The 13,107-nt window shown below is 47.6% G+C and overlaps 2 protein-coding genes and 1 long non-coding RNA gene across 12 annotated transcripts in view; 1 reads left to right on the top strand and 2 right to left on the bottom strand.

The window, feature by feature from the left end:
- The window catches only part of LOC120384334 (diacylglycerol O-acyltransferase 1-like), a 41,700-nt gene extending 40,818 nt beyond the window's left edge, over positions 1-882 (bottom strand). For 5 of the 9 annotated variants that reach the window (XM_039502879.1, XM_039502882.1, XM_039502880.1 and 2 more), the window contains exon 1: positions 749-875. In XM_039502879.1, coding sequence (XP_039358813.1) covers positions 749-836 — 88 coding nt within the window. In that variant the 5' untranslated portion in view covers positions 837-875. Of the gene's footprint in view, positions 1-21; positions 390-409; positions 445-748 lie in introns of those variants that run through there. The other 4 variants (XM_039502881.1, XM_039502883.1, XM_039502888.1 and 1 more) reach the window with 4 other exon arrangements.
- A 240-nt stretch (positions 883-1,122) lies between these two features.
- On the top strand, positions 1,123-7,003 carry GINS3 (GINS complex subunit 3). Its single transcript, XM_039502893.1, has 3 exons — positions 1,123-1,425; positions 3,034-3,267; positions 5,138-7,003. The coding sequence occupies exons 1-3, from the start codon at positions 1,246-1,248 to the stop codon at positions 5,366-5,368; spliced, it is 645 nt and encodes a 214-aa protein (XP_039358827.1). The 5' UTR covers positions 1,123-1,245; the 3' UTR covers positions 5,369-7,003.
- Positions 3,098-12,644, bottom strand: LOC120384337. 2 transcript variants are annotated; one of them, XR_005588757.1, is made up of 4 exons: positions 12,478-12,644; positions 5,083-5,320; positions 3,815-3,899; positions 3,098-3,355 (listed from the first exon to the last, which is right to left on the bottom strand). It is a non-coding gene; the product is annotated as an uncharacterized LOC120384337 (long non-coding RNA). The 2 variants fall into 2 exon arrangements; XR_005588756.1 differs by lacking the exon at positions 3,815-3,899 and having other exon boundaries at positions 12,478-12,640.
- Positions 12,645-13,107: the final 463 nt, after the last annotated feature.

The following is a 13,107-nucleotide window of genomic DNA, read 5'->3' as shown; positions in this document are numbered from 1 at the left end:
TCCCAGGTCCTTTCTTCACACCTTTGTTGTGGGGTGAGAGGTTCCCAAGAGGCCGGGCTTTTACGTGACTGTCCTGATTTCACCGTGTGGTCCTGAGTGAAGGTTAGCCTGCCAGTGCAATGTTATGACGCCACAGCAAGGGAGCGGCGTTGTCTCATGAGGGCATTTCATGACATCACGACTCAACCTGTCCCAGACCCAGCCTGGATTCAAGCAGAATGCAAACTGCCCGTCTGCACCGGTGGCGAAAGGGATGTGGGCACTGGGAGGAGCCAGGGGCCTGGTATCCCCGGAGGGCGGCTGGTGCCCCCAGGGGCCGGGCTGGGTGCAATGGGAGGGGCAGAGCTGGTGATGGGGGGGATCGGGGAGCAATGGGTCCGTTTGGTTTAGAATCAAAGCTGTTACATGCTGTGTCTTTGCAGCACACCACTGAGTATTGGGGGGGTGATCCTCCAGGCGCAGCACTAAGTACTGGGGGGTCCCCCAGACAAGGCACTGAGTACTGGGGGGGTCCCAGACAAGGCACTGAGTACTGGGGGGGGTCCCCCAGGCACACCAGTGAGTACTGGGGGGGGTGCCCCAGGCACACCAGTGAGTACTGGGGGGGGTGCCCCAGGCATAGTACTGTATTGGGGGATCCCCCAGGCGTAGCACTGAGTACTGGGGGGGTCCCCCAGGCGCAGCACTGAGTACTGGGGGGTCCCCCCGTCCGAGGGGAGCGCCCCCTCCTGACAGCAGGGGGCCTCACCCTCACATGCTCCGCCTCCCGTTGGCCCCCGGCCCCGCGCTTCGACGCCGCGGCGCTGTCGGTTACCGGCCGCCCCCGCTAGAGTCATGAGGCAGCTCGCGCCCCGCCAGCCCCTGCTCGCGCCGCCCGCAACGATCCATCGGGCAGGGCGGGGGGTGCACCCCCCGCGGGGGAGGAGACCCCCCCCATCGGGCGTGGTCGGGAAGCAGCACCCCGCCCCCATCGGGCGGGGCCCGGGTGCAACACCGTTGGCCTCGCAGGTTGCAACGCTCAGCTGCACGGGCACCCAGCGTGGCTATTTGCAGCGTGTGAGTGAGGGCACGTGCGCGCGCGCACGCGCACACCCACTCCCCGCCGGGTCTTCCCTCGATTGCTCTCGCCTGGCGCTGCTGCCGGCTTCCGGGGTGGCGCATGCGCGTTGTCCGTTCCTAGCGGCTGCTTCTGCCTGGCAGCGCCTGAGCGGGAGCAGCGGGGTTGGAGCGCGCCGCCGCCCCGCCATGGCCGAAGCCTATTTCCCAGTGGGGCCCGGGCTGGGGCCCGAGGAGAATTTCCTCTCGCTGGAAGACATCCTGATGTCCCAGGAGAAGCTCCCGGGGTGCGTGGAGGCTGCCCTGCCCCGCCTGGCTGCCGTGCTGGGCAAGGGCGCGGCGGCCGGCCAGAACGACGGCATCCCGGAGGTAACCCGCCGCCGGGGACTACAGCTCCCGGCAGCCACCGGGCCTGGCCACGTGACAGACCGGTGGGCGGGCGGGCAAGAGTGGGGGCTGGGGTCGGCGCTGACGTGGGCCGGCCGGGCGGGAGCTGCGCTTTGTATCTGCCCGCCGGGGCTAGGGCCTGAGGAGACCTGAGGGCTCCGCCTGGTCTGAGCTCGGGGGTGGAGCGGGGCATGCTGGGAAGTGCAGTCTCCACCGTGAGGGTGGTGCCGTGCGGGGTTGCTAGGGGAGTTGTCTGCTGAGGCGGGATTTCACCCTCTGTGGTGGGCAGGTTTGGCCTTGGGTGCAATCAATCGCAGTAGGCGCTATGCGCTTTTGTATTAAGGGGGGGGGGGGGGCTGCAAACTGTTCTGTGTGGGCACATTGTGCCCCCCCCCACATTCTAATCTGAGATCTGTGGGATATTTAGTGCAATTAAAGGGTAATAGCTCTTCGCACCAGTATCAGAAAATACTTGTTTATGTAGCATATCCTCAGCCTGTAGAACCCATTTACTAATGTAATTACTGTGGCTGGGGTATTTTTTTTAAGGACCTGTAAGTGTTATGCCCACTAAATATTGTAGTGAGGTGAGAATTCTTGGTAGAGAATTCTCCTCCCTTGGTTTTCACACCTCAACTGCTAGGGCCTCATCCTCCCTGATTGAACTAACCTCGTTATCTCTAGCTTGCTTCTTGCTTGCATATATATACCTGCCCCTGGAAATTTCCACTACTTGCATCTGGCGAAGTGGGTATTCACCCCCGAAAGCTCATGCTCCAATACGTCAGTTAGTCTATAAGATGCCACAGGACTCTTTGCTGCTTTTACAGATCCAGACTAACACGGCTCCCCTCTGATACTTGGTAGAGAATGTAGTTACTGTTGGTTAGCTGTTTAGTTTAAATTCTGGTTATTGTCTAGGGTAGTGGCTCTCAAACTTTTTTTTTTTTTTTTTACTGGTGACCCCTTTCACACAGCAGGCCTCTGAGTGTGACCCCCCCCCTTATAAATTAAAAACACTTTTTTATATATTTAACACCATTATAAATGCTGGAGGTAAAGCAGGGGTTGGGGTGGAGGCTGACAGTTCGTGGACCCCCCCATGTAATAACCTCGTGCCCCCCTGAGGGGTTCCAACTACTGGTTTGATAACTCCTGATCTAGGGACCGTGCCCTGCAAGTAAATTGTATGTGTAAAATTACTTCCTGAAGTAATTCTATTGGGGGGAATCACATGAGCAAAGTTGCACATATGTGAAAGTGTCAGCAGGATTAGGGACTCTGCTTGTAAATTTCCTTACACTGCAAGATTGTTTTTATTTATATATACATGTTACACATGCAGCTGTCTTTCTGTGCCTCATACTTTGGCACCCATTCTAACAAAAAATTCATGCCTACGGACTTTGCCAGTGACAACCAAAAATCTATGATTTACATTAATTTCCACTATTGTAGACTGAAATAAAATCACTCTCTTGTGACACTTCAGTATTCATCTGAGTCTCATGTTTGTTTGTTATCCTGATCAGAGTTCATTTACCTATTTTTTGGGGTGTGTGGGGTGGGGTTTCTGTTGTGTGCATGCAGGGTTCAAAGGTGGAAATACCCCTGTGGCTAGCAAAAGGGTTGTATGACAACAAACGGAGGATACTTTCAGTGGAACTGCCCAAGATTTACAAGGAAGGCTGGCGGACAGTGTTCAGTGCTGATGCCAATGTGGTTGACCTGCATAAAATGGGGCCATACTACTATGGCTTTGGCTCCCAGCTCCTGAATTTTGACAATCCAGAGAATCCAGAGATAGCTCAGACTATACTGCAGGCAAGTATTCGAACCAAGTCTAGTTCCTTTGGTAGATTTGGTTTCCTTTTTCTTTGCTGCTGCCTCCTCCATATTTTCTGCAACTTTGCTGTAAAGAACATGTAAAAACATGATTTTAGCTTGAGTAAGGACTGCAAGATCAGGCCCTCTGGCCTCAAATGTGCATATTCAGATCCCAGAAAATTCAGTAAGATTCACATGTATTCATCCAGGAGCCGAATTTGGTCCTGTGAGTTTTGTACAAGGAACATGATGTCACCTAGAAGAAGAAACACTTTGATGCATCACTTCTTAGTAACAGAATATGCAAAGTATCTGTCAGAGATTGTATCTCTGGAGCATCCCACTGGGGTGAGAGTATGCGCCTCTTTTGTCCCAGATACCCTTCTCTGGCTGTATGCATCACTATTTTGCTGGTTCAGAGTGCAGGGTTTAGTCCTCTCGTCGTATATCTGAGGGATGCTGCTCCCCCACCCACATGCTCACTTGGTATAACAGCATCCAAAACAAAAAAGGCAAACAAAATAATCCTGCAGTACAGGCTTACCCCATTGTTCTCTGTGAAGAGAGTGGGGGGAGTCTAGAGTCTTAACTGTCTGTGTCTCTGAGGGGCTCAGGCTGAATGCCTGGGACTGTAATAGAAAGAACACAACGTAAAGATGGTCCTTGGCAGAGATTCATAAGCAGCCCCTGCGCTGTGAGCCTCAGGGGCTCAGCTTTCCTCTCAGTGCCACATTGCCCTGAGCAGGGATACTCCCCTGTAAGGACCTGCTCCTCACAGGCTTCGCTGGTGTCCTGGGCTGGGTGCTGATTAACCCCTTCCTGACTGGAGTGAGGATCGGCCCCACCACAGTGTCCCTCCTCCCTGTTAATGAGTCTTGTATATCATGGCATAAATAAACTAACGTTCAAAGAAGTATAAATGAAATGTGTGACTACATTTCAGAGACCTCACTGAGAGCTTGAAAGTCTCTATTTGGTGGTTGTAGAGCACCCAAATACCAAAGTTTTAGATGCCAAATAAATGCATATACTAAAAATAATAAATAAAACCCAGTCATATTTTGAGACTGGTGCTTCTAAAAGCATGGTTTCCCAAGGAATCTTAAACCCAATTTCCAGAGATTATCAAGAGTTTAACCCTTTTTCCTTTCTTTTAACTTATTACATACTTTTTTTTTTTTTTTTTTTACCCCATGGTAAGGGAAAAAAAATCTTTTCAATTATCCCCTCTTTGTTTAGCTTTTAAAATGTATTGTGTTTTATTGTATGTTTTTGAATTGTACTGAATGTGAAAGTGTTTGAGCAGCATCCCAAGTGCTTCGGAGGCAGAGAGAGGTTTGTGTTTGGTAAATGCAATCAGGAGTAGTTATATTGCCTTTAATGGGGGGGGGTCTCATTTGGCTCAATTTTGAGAAGAAGAACATTAAGCAGCATTGTAACAAATGCATGACCACAGATTAATGGCCTGCAGTCGAGCAAGGCCCCTTGCTCCAAAACCAGTGACTTCTCCCCTTGAATGGAGGTGGAATTATAGTTGTATTATGTTTTAGTAGCCTCTCTTGGCCAGCCACTAGAAAGCAACAATCACACTTGACCAAATCTAATTCCACCCAGTGATGCACATACTTTCTAGCCAGGATTTTGTATACTCATCCATCCACCCCAGTTAGGTAAAGCTTATCCTTGAGTACGTCGAGCTCAGTACCAGCACTCAGGTGCTAGCCCAGAACAAATCCTTGGCTGCGTACATACAGACAGCATAGGAACTAGAACCCTGGATCTTTCAGCTCCGTAAGCAAAGGCCTCTAGTACCTGAGTTCAAGAAGAATCTCCCTTAGCCATTGGTAATTCTGCTTCTCTCCCTTAGACATTTATTGGCCGTTTCCGTCGCATCATGGACTCCTCCCAGAATGCCTACAATGAGGACACCTCTGCACTGGTGGCACGGCTGGATGAGCTGGAACGGGCGTTGTTTCGAGCTGGTCAGAAAGGGCTGAATGACTTTCAGTGCTGGGAGAAGGGGCAGGCTTCTCAGATCACAGCATCCAGCCTGGTGCAGAATTACAGGAAGAGAAAATTCACAGACATGGATGGTTGAAAGCATGAAGGACATAAAACTGCTACAGCGGACACTGAGGTTCTCTGTGTCAGAGAGAAGAGAGACCAGCCAACCTTGGGAAAGGACAGACTCTCCTCCCAGTTTAACTGAAGTTCTTCTGCGCAGCATCTTCAGATTAGACCAAAGCACCAAAGACTAGAGGACGAGTATAATAAGAATACATCACAAAATTATTTTATAGCACACACATCTTTCTCCCATGGATTTACGGTAATAGTTTTGGGCTTCATAGCTGAGTGGATATAAAAGGCTCTTCTGAAAGAGGATCATTTTAATATTTACTGTTTTTATCATATAAATAGATCTGGAATTGTAAATATAATGAAAATGTAGTTTCAACTCTTTCACCCTCACCTCAAATCCCACCTTCCCCACACATACCCCAGTGTGTTGACATGGGAACAGTTGTTTCCAGCTTCATGATTCCAGAAGTGTCTTTGTTAGGGGTAAGCATCTGCTGTTAGCTGATTCTGTTGCTGCTTTAGTTTCGTATGTGATTTTAATGCTTGTCATTGGAACAGTGGAGACTGCTTTCTGTTTGTCCACACAGCAGTTGAAGTGGTGTTGCAAGCTTTATGCACCCTGCCTCCACCTCCCACTGCCACTACTATGCCTCATACCCAGAAAGCCCACTTCTAGGCAGCAGGTGGGAATGGAATGCCCATTCACTCCTAGATGCATGGTGGTTTTTCTGATGTGGATAGATGCATGGTGGTTTTTCTGATGTGGACACTGAGGAAGAAGTTCTAATTGCTAGTTTTGGCTAATGGTGAAGGGGCAGAGCTAATGAGTTGTTTCTTTCCTTCTGATCTATTGTTGTTTCCTCTCTGGAAATGCCATTCTTGCCATTGGGAGCGAATGGAATTAGAGCTCATTAAACAGCACAAGAGTTGCTCTATGGAGATGTCCTCAAAACGTAGCTCTGCTTGTGAGTCACGTTGGAGGGCACGAGAACACCCAGAAACACATGGTTCCCTCTCTAGAAAGCTGCTTATGGGACCATTGGAATTAGTTTCTAATGACCTGTCCCAAGAATACCATCTGAGTGTTTCTTAGCCTTCCTTGGGAGGAAGCCCTTTAAAAAGTAACTACCAAGAGGGGCCTTTTCCTGAGAGGTGCTGAGCATTCACAGTGCCTGTTGACTTCATTAATAGCTGTGGATGTTAATCAGACTTTCAGCATCTCCTGGGATCAGGCCCATGGAGAGCTAAATTTTGTATGGGCAACTTGTTCTTGTCCACGAATACTTAATGTAACTGTTGGCTAAGGGATCCCCCAGAATGGGTGAGTGGCCATTCTTTGGGCCTCAGGAGTGAAAGCTCTGCCTCTGCAGTTAATCAAAAAGGATACTGACTGCTGGATACGGCAGCATCTTCAGCGTGCCATGGTCTCTGAAGTGCACAGGGCAACTATCCCACTGCAGGAGACGAAGTAGCAGCTAGTGGAATATGAAGAGGGAGTTCAAGCATGCACATTATTAAATGCCACTGTGCTAAATGACAGCATGCTATGAAAATGATGCATTTTTTATAAGAAACTAATTTTAGCCTGGATTTGTATATTTTCTATTTTGGGATTTCTGTGCTGAATAAATGAGTGTTTCACATGAAATAAGTTCTTCACACAGAGTGTCTCTCTGTAATTGCCCTGCTGCTGAGAATCAGTCATGGCCAGGAGAAGAATGGCCACTCAGAAACCTTAGCCACAGGGTTAGTGAAGTCTTGTTGCTAGAACCCACCATGTTCTTCACACCGCTCCCAAACATAGGAGTGTTATGTTTATACACTTCCGCTGGCAAGCAACATCTTCTGTTTGACTCCCAGCTCCACTGAGACAATCCTAGCATTTGCCACGAGTCACATTAGAGACCCTGTTAGCATAGGCGCCGACTTCTGCTCCCGCTGGTGGGTGGCCAGCTCCACCCCTTCCACAAGGTCCTTCCCCCATTCCAACCCTTTCCCCAAAGTCCCCACCCCAACTCCGCCCCCTCCCTGCCCCTATTGCAACTCCTTCCCCAAATCCCCGACCCCACCTCTTCCCTGCTTCCTCCTCTTAGTGTGCCGCGTTCCCACTCCCCTCTCCCCCCTTCCCAGAGCAGCCAAACAGCTGTTCGGCAGCAGCTGGGCGGGAAGCGTTGGGAGGTAGGCAGAGGAGCAGGGATGGCGCGTTCGGAGGGGGCGGGGTAAAGAGGAGTTTGGCTGCCAGTGGGTGCAGAGCACCCACTAATTTTTCCCTGTGGGTTTGCCAGCCCCGGAGCACCCGTGGAGTCGGCGCCTATGACTGCTAGGTTGATACAAGGCTCCAACCTTTGATCTTGTTTTTTAAAAAACAAGTATAAAACCCAAGTGACAGAAAATGTGTCAGTGTTTATGCTTAGATTTTGGAGTTTTTGTTTTTAATTGATATTTTTGATGTAACCATTCTCTTGCAGTATGTGCAGCCCAAACATTGAAGCATTGTGGTAATACTCAAAAACCAGAAAGTAAAATTGACTGATGATAATACTGTACAGCATTCACTGTATATAGTGCTTATATTCAAACACTTTCCAAATATTAGCTAATGAATTCTCACAATCCCAGAGGGGGAAACTGAGGCACGGACATACATGACACACCAACGGTCACACAGCAACATGATGGCAGAGCCAGACATAGGATCTGTGTCCTGACTCCTATTCAGTGCTCTAACTACTAGAATGCAGGTGCTCCAAAATAAGAGCAAAACAGACACAATCTGTTTTCATTGTCCAAGCTGAGTGAAGTGAAAACAGACCAATCAGCATATATGATTTAAAAATAATTTAGGTTTTAAAAACCCAGTTTTAAAGGGGGCATCATTGACATGAAATCTAGTCTGATTGCCAAACAACACGTGCTCCCTAAATTCTTTTACCAATTTTCATGGCATGTTTTTAAAAAAAAATGTTTTCTCTCAAGCAGCAAAGACATTGAAACGACTCTGCACAAAATGCTGTCACACACAAAGTGAACAAATTAAAAAATAGAGGATTTTTTTTCTCTAACCTCTTTCAGTAATCTTAGGTGTACTTGTGAAAGTACAAAATTTTCACATAAATGTAGTGGTTGGTTGTTTTTTCCGTAGATAAATGTTCCTTTGATACTTTCAGGTGTTACTAATAAGCACGATAGTACTTTTAAAAAGAAAACATGATATTTAACATGACAGTGTCCTCTGAAATTGCAGCTAACAGCAGATTTTATGTGCCATTGATTTTGTTGCTGTCTTGTATGCCTTATTCTATGCAGAAATACTTCATGGCTGTTCCAGGGACTAGATGCCATTGAGAAGCCTTGTAAGGTGTCTGTCTAAGCCTACTGATAAACACAAACTGTACTTTGTAATCACACAGCAGCAAACTAAAGTGAGAAGAGTTTGGATTTGCATACTTGTAAAACAGAAACAATCCCTGTCATTTGGCTAACAAACCAGCAAAGTGGAAGGTCGCTCTAGAATACTGGCAGCGAATCCCTGACAGAAGTAATGAGTTGGAAAACTCCTCCTGAGTCTACCTTTGCACCTAGATTCTCTTTAAACTTTTTATTTATTGCTTCTCAGGTACTTTTCTTTACAGCAGAGGCAGCAACTGAGGCATGATGCCCAATTAAATATAAATAGCTTTTCAACCTACATGCAAAACCAACCATCCCAGTTCTTTCCTCCTTTTTTACTTCTGTTGCAGCTTCTTCGCCAGCTGCTTTGTGCTCTAATCAGTGTCTCAGTCTGTCCTCTGGGCTTGGGTTATTTTTGGTTGGCAAAGAGAAGCTATTGATTGATTACACCTACTACTTCCAGTCTGGCAGGGGCATTCTGACTTCAGTATTGGACACCAATCTCCATAGCAGAGAGGTCAAGCTAGGTCAAGAAATAGCAACCAGGAAAAGATAAAGCAAAAAGTGGCCCCAGACCTTTTAGCACATCCTTTGGCATGAAGGAATCTATTTAACAGGAAGACATTTTAGGGTGGGATTTTTGAAAGTACCAAAGTGAGTTTGGAGCACAAATCCTATTGCAAATCAATGAGGTGTCTGCTTGTAAGTCTTTTGAAAATCCCACCACTGTCCTGGCAAGGGGGGTTCTGAGCCAACACCTACAGATTAGCCAGTGGCTGAGCCCTACTGCATCAATTTGCGGAGTGAGGTGTGACCCAGGGCCTTCTTGGTGCCAACTAACAGAGAGCACAAGGGATGCATAGGGTTGCACAGGGATCCCCTGGGTCAGATATAGGCATATTAGTTCACCAAAGGGTGACATGAAAGGTCTCTACTGAGAGGCAGTAGCCCACAGGTCTCCAAAATCATTTCAAAATGTTTTCACAGATAATATTTAAGGAGTTAATTAGCCATACTGGAAATTGTGTTCTTAAAATCTTAAAGTTAAGACAGGTAACCAGGAGATGACATGCTGTGGACAGGTTCTTTTAAGGCAGGGCTTCTCGCCGGACACTTGTATGGTTATTGTGTATTGTGTGCCTCACAATGGATGCTGATTTACAGACAAAGTAAAATGCTGATTGAGATTGTGAAATCTACAAGAAAGGAATATACAGGAAAAAGCAACCAGCAGGGGGGCATCTGGCTTATGAATAAGGACAGTCAATAATTCTGATATATCTGTGGGTGCAAACAGACACCCTAGATCGTCCACTGAGGAGGCAAGCTGATGGTGAGACTTGTCTCATGAATGAAAGATCACAGCCAAACCTGGCTATAAAATGGTGCAAGGACTTTGGGTGAGCATTGCTCTGTAAGACATGAAAGTGTCTAGGTTCTAGAACATGATTTTATTTTATATGTAACCATATGTTTTTAGTACTTCTTGCGATCACATGAATTTCTACACTTTGTTCAATAAACTTTTACTTGTTTTCAGTGTAAGTGTCATGTGGCAAGCAGAGGAGTGATCTGAAGTGGAACTGTTAAGTTGGCATGTATTGCGTCTTTGGAAGCAGCAAATCTGTGAATGGCCAGTGGATCATTGGCTGGAAGTACCCGAGAAAGCACCTCCCTTTGTCTGTAGGTTTGGGTTTTTGTTGTTAAGCAGTGATGTGTCAGATATGCTGTACTCAACATTCTAATTGAGCCAGTGGCACAATCCAACTTGCTCTAGCGCAGTTCAGGTCTGAGGCAATCCAGGAATGGCGCAGGGTAAACCTTTTCTAGCTATAAAGTGCCCCCAGCCCCATGTGCTCAGAGGATGCATTGTGTAGTGGTTAAAGCACAGCACTGGGAGTCAGGAGATCTGGGGTCTGTTCTTAGCCTCACCAGTCTCCTTCTGTGACAATGGACAAGTCATGAAGATCTGGATATTTAAAGGTATTTAGGCGTTGCTGCACTCAGCATTGCAAGACCTAACCAATTTAGGAGCCCAAGTCTCATTTTCAAAAGGGATGAGGCACTTTGCCTGTCAATGGGATTTGGGCTCCTAAGTGCCTAAATACCTTTAAATATCTGGGCCTTTTTGTGCCTCAGTAAAATGAGGATAATAGCAACCTAAAGGGGTTGGACGTCGTGTGAGGTTTAACTTACGTTTGAATGCCTGCGGTATTTTATAAACATCAGTGCAAAGTATTAATTTGTTGCAATAAATCCATACCTCAGAGTTTACAATAGGGAAAGGCCCCTGTGTCTGCCGAACTGCAGCTCCTCACTTAGGGAGGACTCGACGGAGTATCTAAATGTTATCCCTTTTTAGAAATCATTCTGGTTCTTTGATCAGCCCCGTCTCAAATTGAATTGTTGAACTCTTCTAGGGGCGGGACCCACCTGATCACCATGAGGACCGTCTTTTTTACACCCTCCACCCTTCTATCCTGCCTAAACAGCACCTTGGCACTGCTGCAAAGTGGCCATAGAAGCAGGGCTGAGCTTGGATTTTCTTCTCTTTTGGGTGGTTTTCCCCGAGTGGCAGTATTTCCACTGGAGCAAGCGGAGTCCCAAGCACTTAATATTGCAAATCGTCTTCAGTGAGATTCTGTACGAAGCTGCTAATAATGTCACCAATTGCTCACAGTGCTGGAACTATTCAGGGATGGAACGAATGGTGAGTATTTGGAGATTCTGGCCTACGCTAGCATTCTGCGTGACCAGTGGGTTTTTTTTCCCAAGACTAGCCTTAGAAAGGGATCTCTGTGATGGGTTTGACGTGGCTTCCATGCTTCCCTGTGAACAGGCAACACGATTTAAACCTGTGGTGGGCAGAGTCCATTTCTAAAGGCTCTAAGATAACAGGAGGGGGTATTGGTGTGGGACTGGGGCTCCTATGCTACAGTAACCTATATAATAAGATTCCAGGATTGTCCCTCTCGGTGTCAGTGTGATGCCTAGAGCGGCTGTTGAATCAGGGAGAAGAGATGGGAACAGAGCTACAATCAGGGCTGAGAGCTCTTTTTGTTTAGGGTATCACCAGACTGACTCATCACTGGGATTCGCATTCTGTTACTTGTCCAGTTCTCAGCCATTTTCATCTTTTTTACACTCTGCACATTCAGCCTGTACGACAGCATGGTCTCTTCCCTAGGGCAGGTCATTATTGTTCATCTTAACACAGGCTTCCAGTGGAAATACCTCCTGGGGGAAGAGTCACCTCACAGCAGAGCTTTCAGTTGGGGAATGGAGCTGGGTGTAGATCCCTGCAGAATGAACTGTGAGTCTTACTCCAAGCCCATTGACTCTTGGGGAAGCTGTAAGAAGCCACAGACTTTTGCTCCAAGGTGATGCGTTCTGTTTCCTCGCATCAGCACGACCTTAGGGGTATGTCGGCATTGAAGGCTGGAAGCCAGCGCCTTGACCTAGCATGCTAAACATAGCAGTGTGGGTGCTGCAGCTTGGGCTGCACCTTGGCCTCTCGCGCCTAGGAGCCCGGGTGTGCTTGAGAGCCCAAGCTGTACCCTGAGCCACCATGTCCACACAGCTCTTTGTAGTGTGCTAGCTCGAGCCAAGCTCTCATGAGTCTGTCTACCCAGGCTGGGAGGTTAGCTCCCCACTGAAGTGTAGACGTACCGTAGGCATCTTAACCACCTCTCCATGCACCCCCACCCCCAATTCCCATCACCAGCAACTACTCACATGCCTGGGGAGAGGACAGACCTGCTGGGGCTGGGTTGGATTTTGACATGTACGTTACTGGCCCAACACCTTCCCCCACAGTTAAATCTGACCCTGGAAATGCTCTGATTCCTTGCTGCTGATCCACAGATTCAGTTTCAGTGGAAGAGGGAGGAAGGCTTGGTGATGTCTGACTACTGTGATCAAGCCATTGTGATCTCAGCCAGTCATTTAGACCAATCGTGTCACGAACTCAAGCTGTATCGTCTGCTGCCAACATTATTCAAAGTAAGAGACACACTGCGTTGCCCTTCTTTTTATGGCAGTGTTTGTATTAACCTCTTGCTTGCGGAATCAGACACATTTATCGGTTAATTACTGAATTTTTCCCACTAGTTCCGAGAGGAGTTTGAAGTGACCCTGTCTGTGCACTCACCTTCTTTGTGCTCTTTGTGAACCACCTTGTCAGAGTCAGCAGAGGGAGCACTGAGCCGAAGATGCTGTTTTTGTATGAGTCCTACCTTAACTTTTTTTTTTTTTTTTAAATCTAGGCTAGTATGAATCCAGGTGCTATTCTCTAGCAGCTGAGGTCAAAGTTAGAGCCTAAATACTTGAGACTATCTCTTTGAACTTGTAGATACTGTAACAGGA

The sequence above is a fragment of the Mauremys reevesii genome, linkage group 16 (genome assembly GCF_016161935.1).
Source record: "Mauremys reevesii isolate NIE-2019 linkage group 16, ASM1616193v1, whole genome shotgun sequence".
NCBI classification, from domain to species: Eukaryota; Metazoa; Chordata; order Testudines; family Geoemydidae; genus Mauremys; species Mauremys reevesii.
This window is presented reverse-complemented; position numbering and strand designations above follow the sequence as displayed.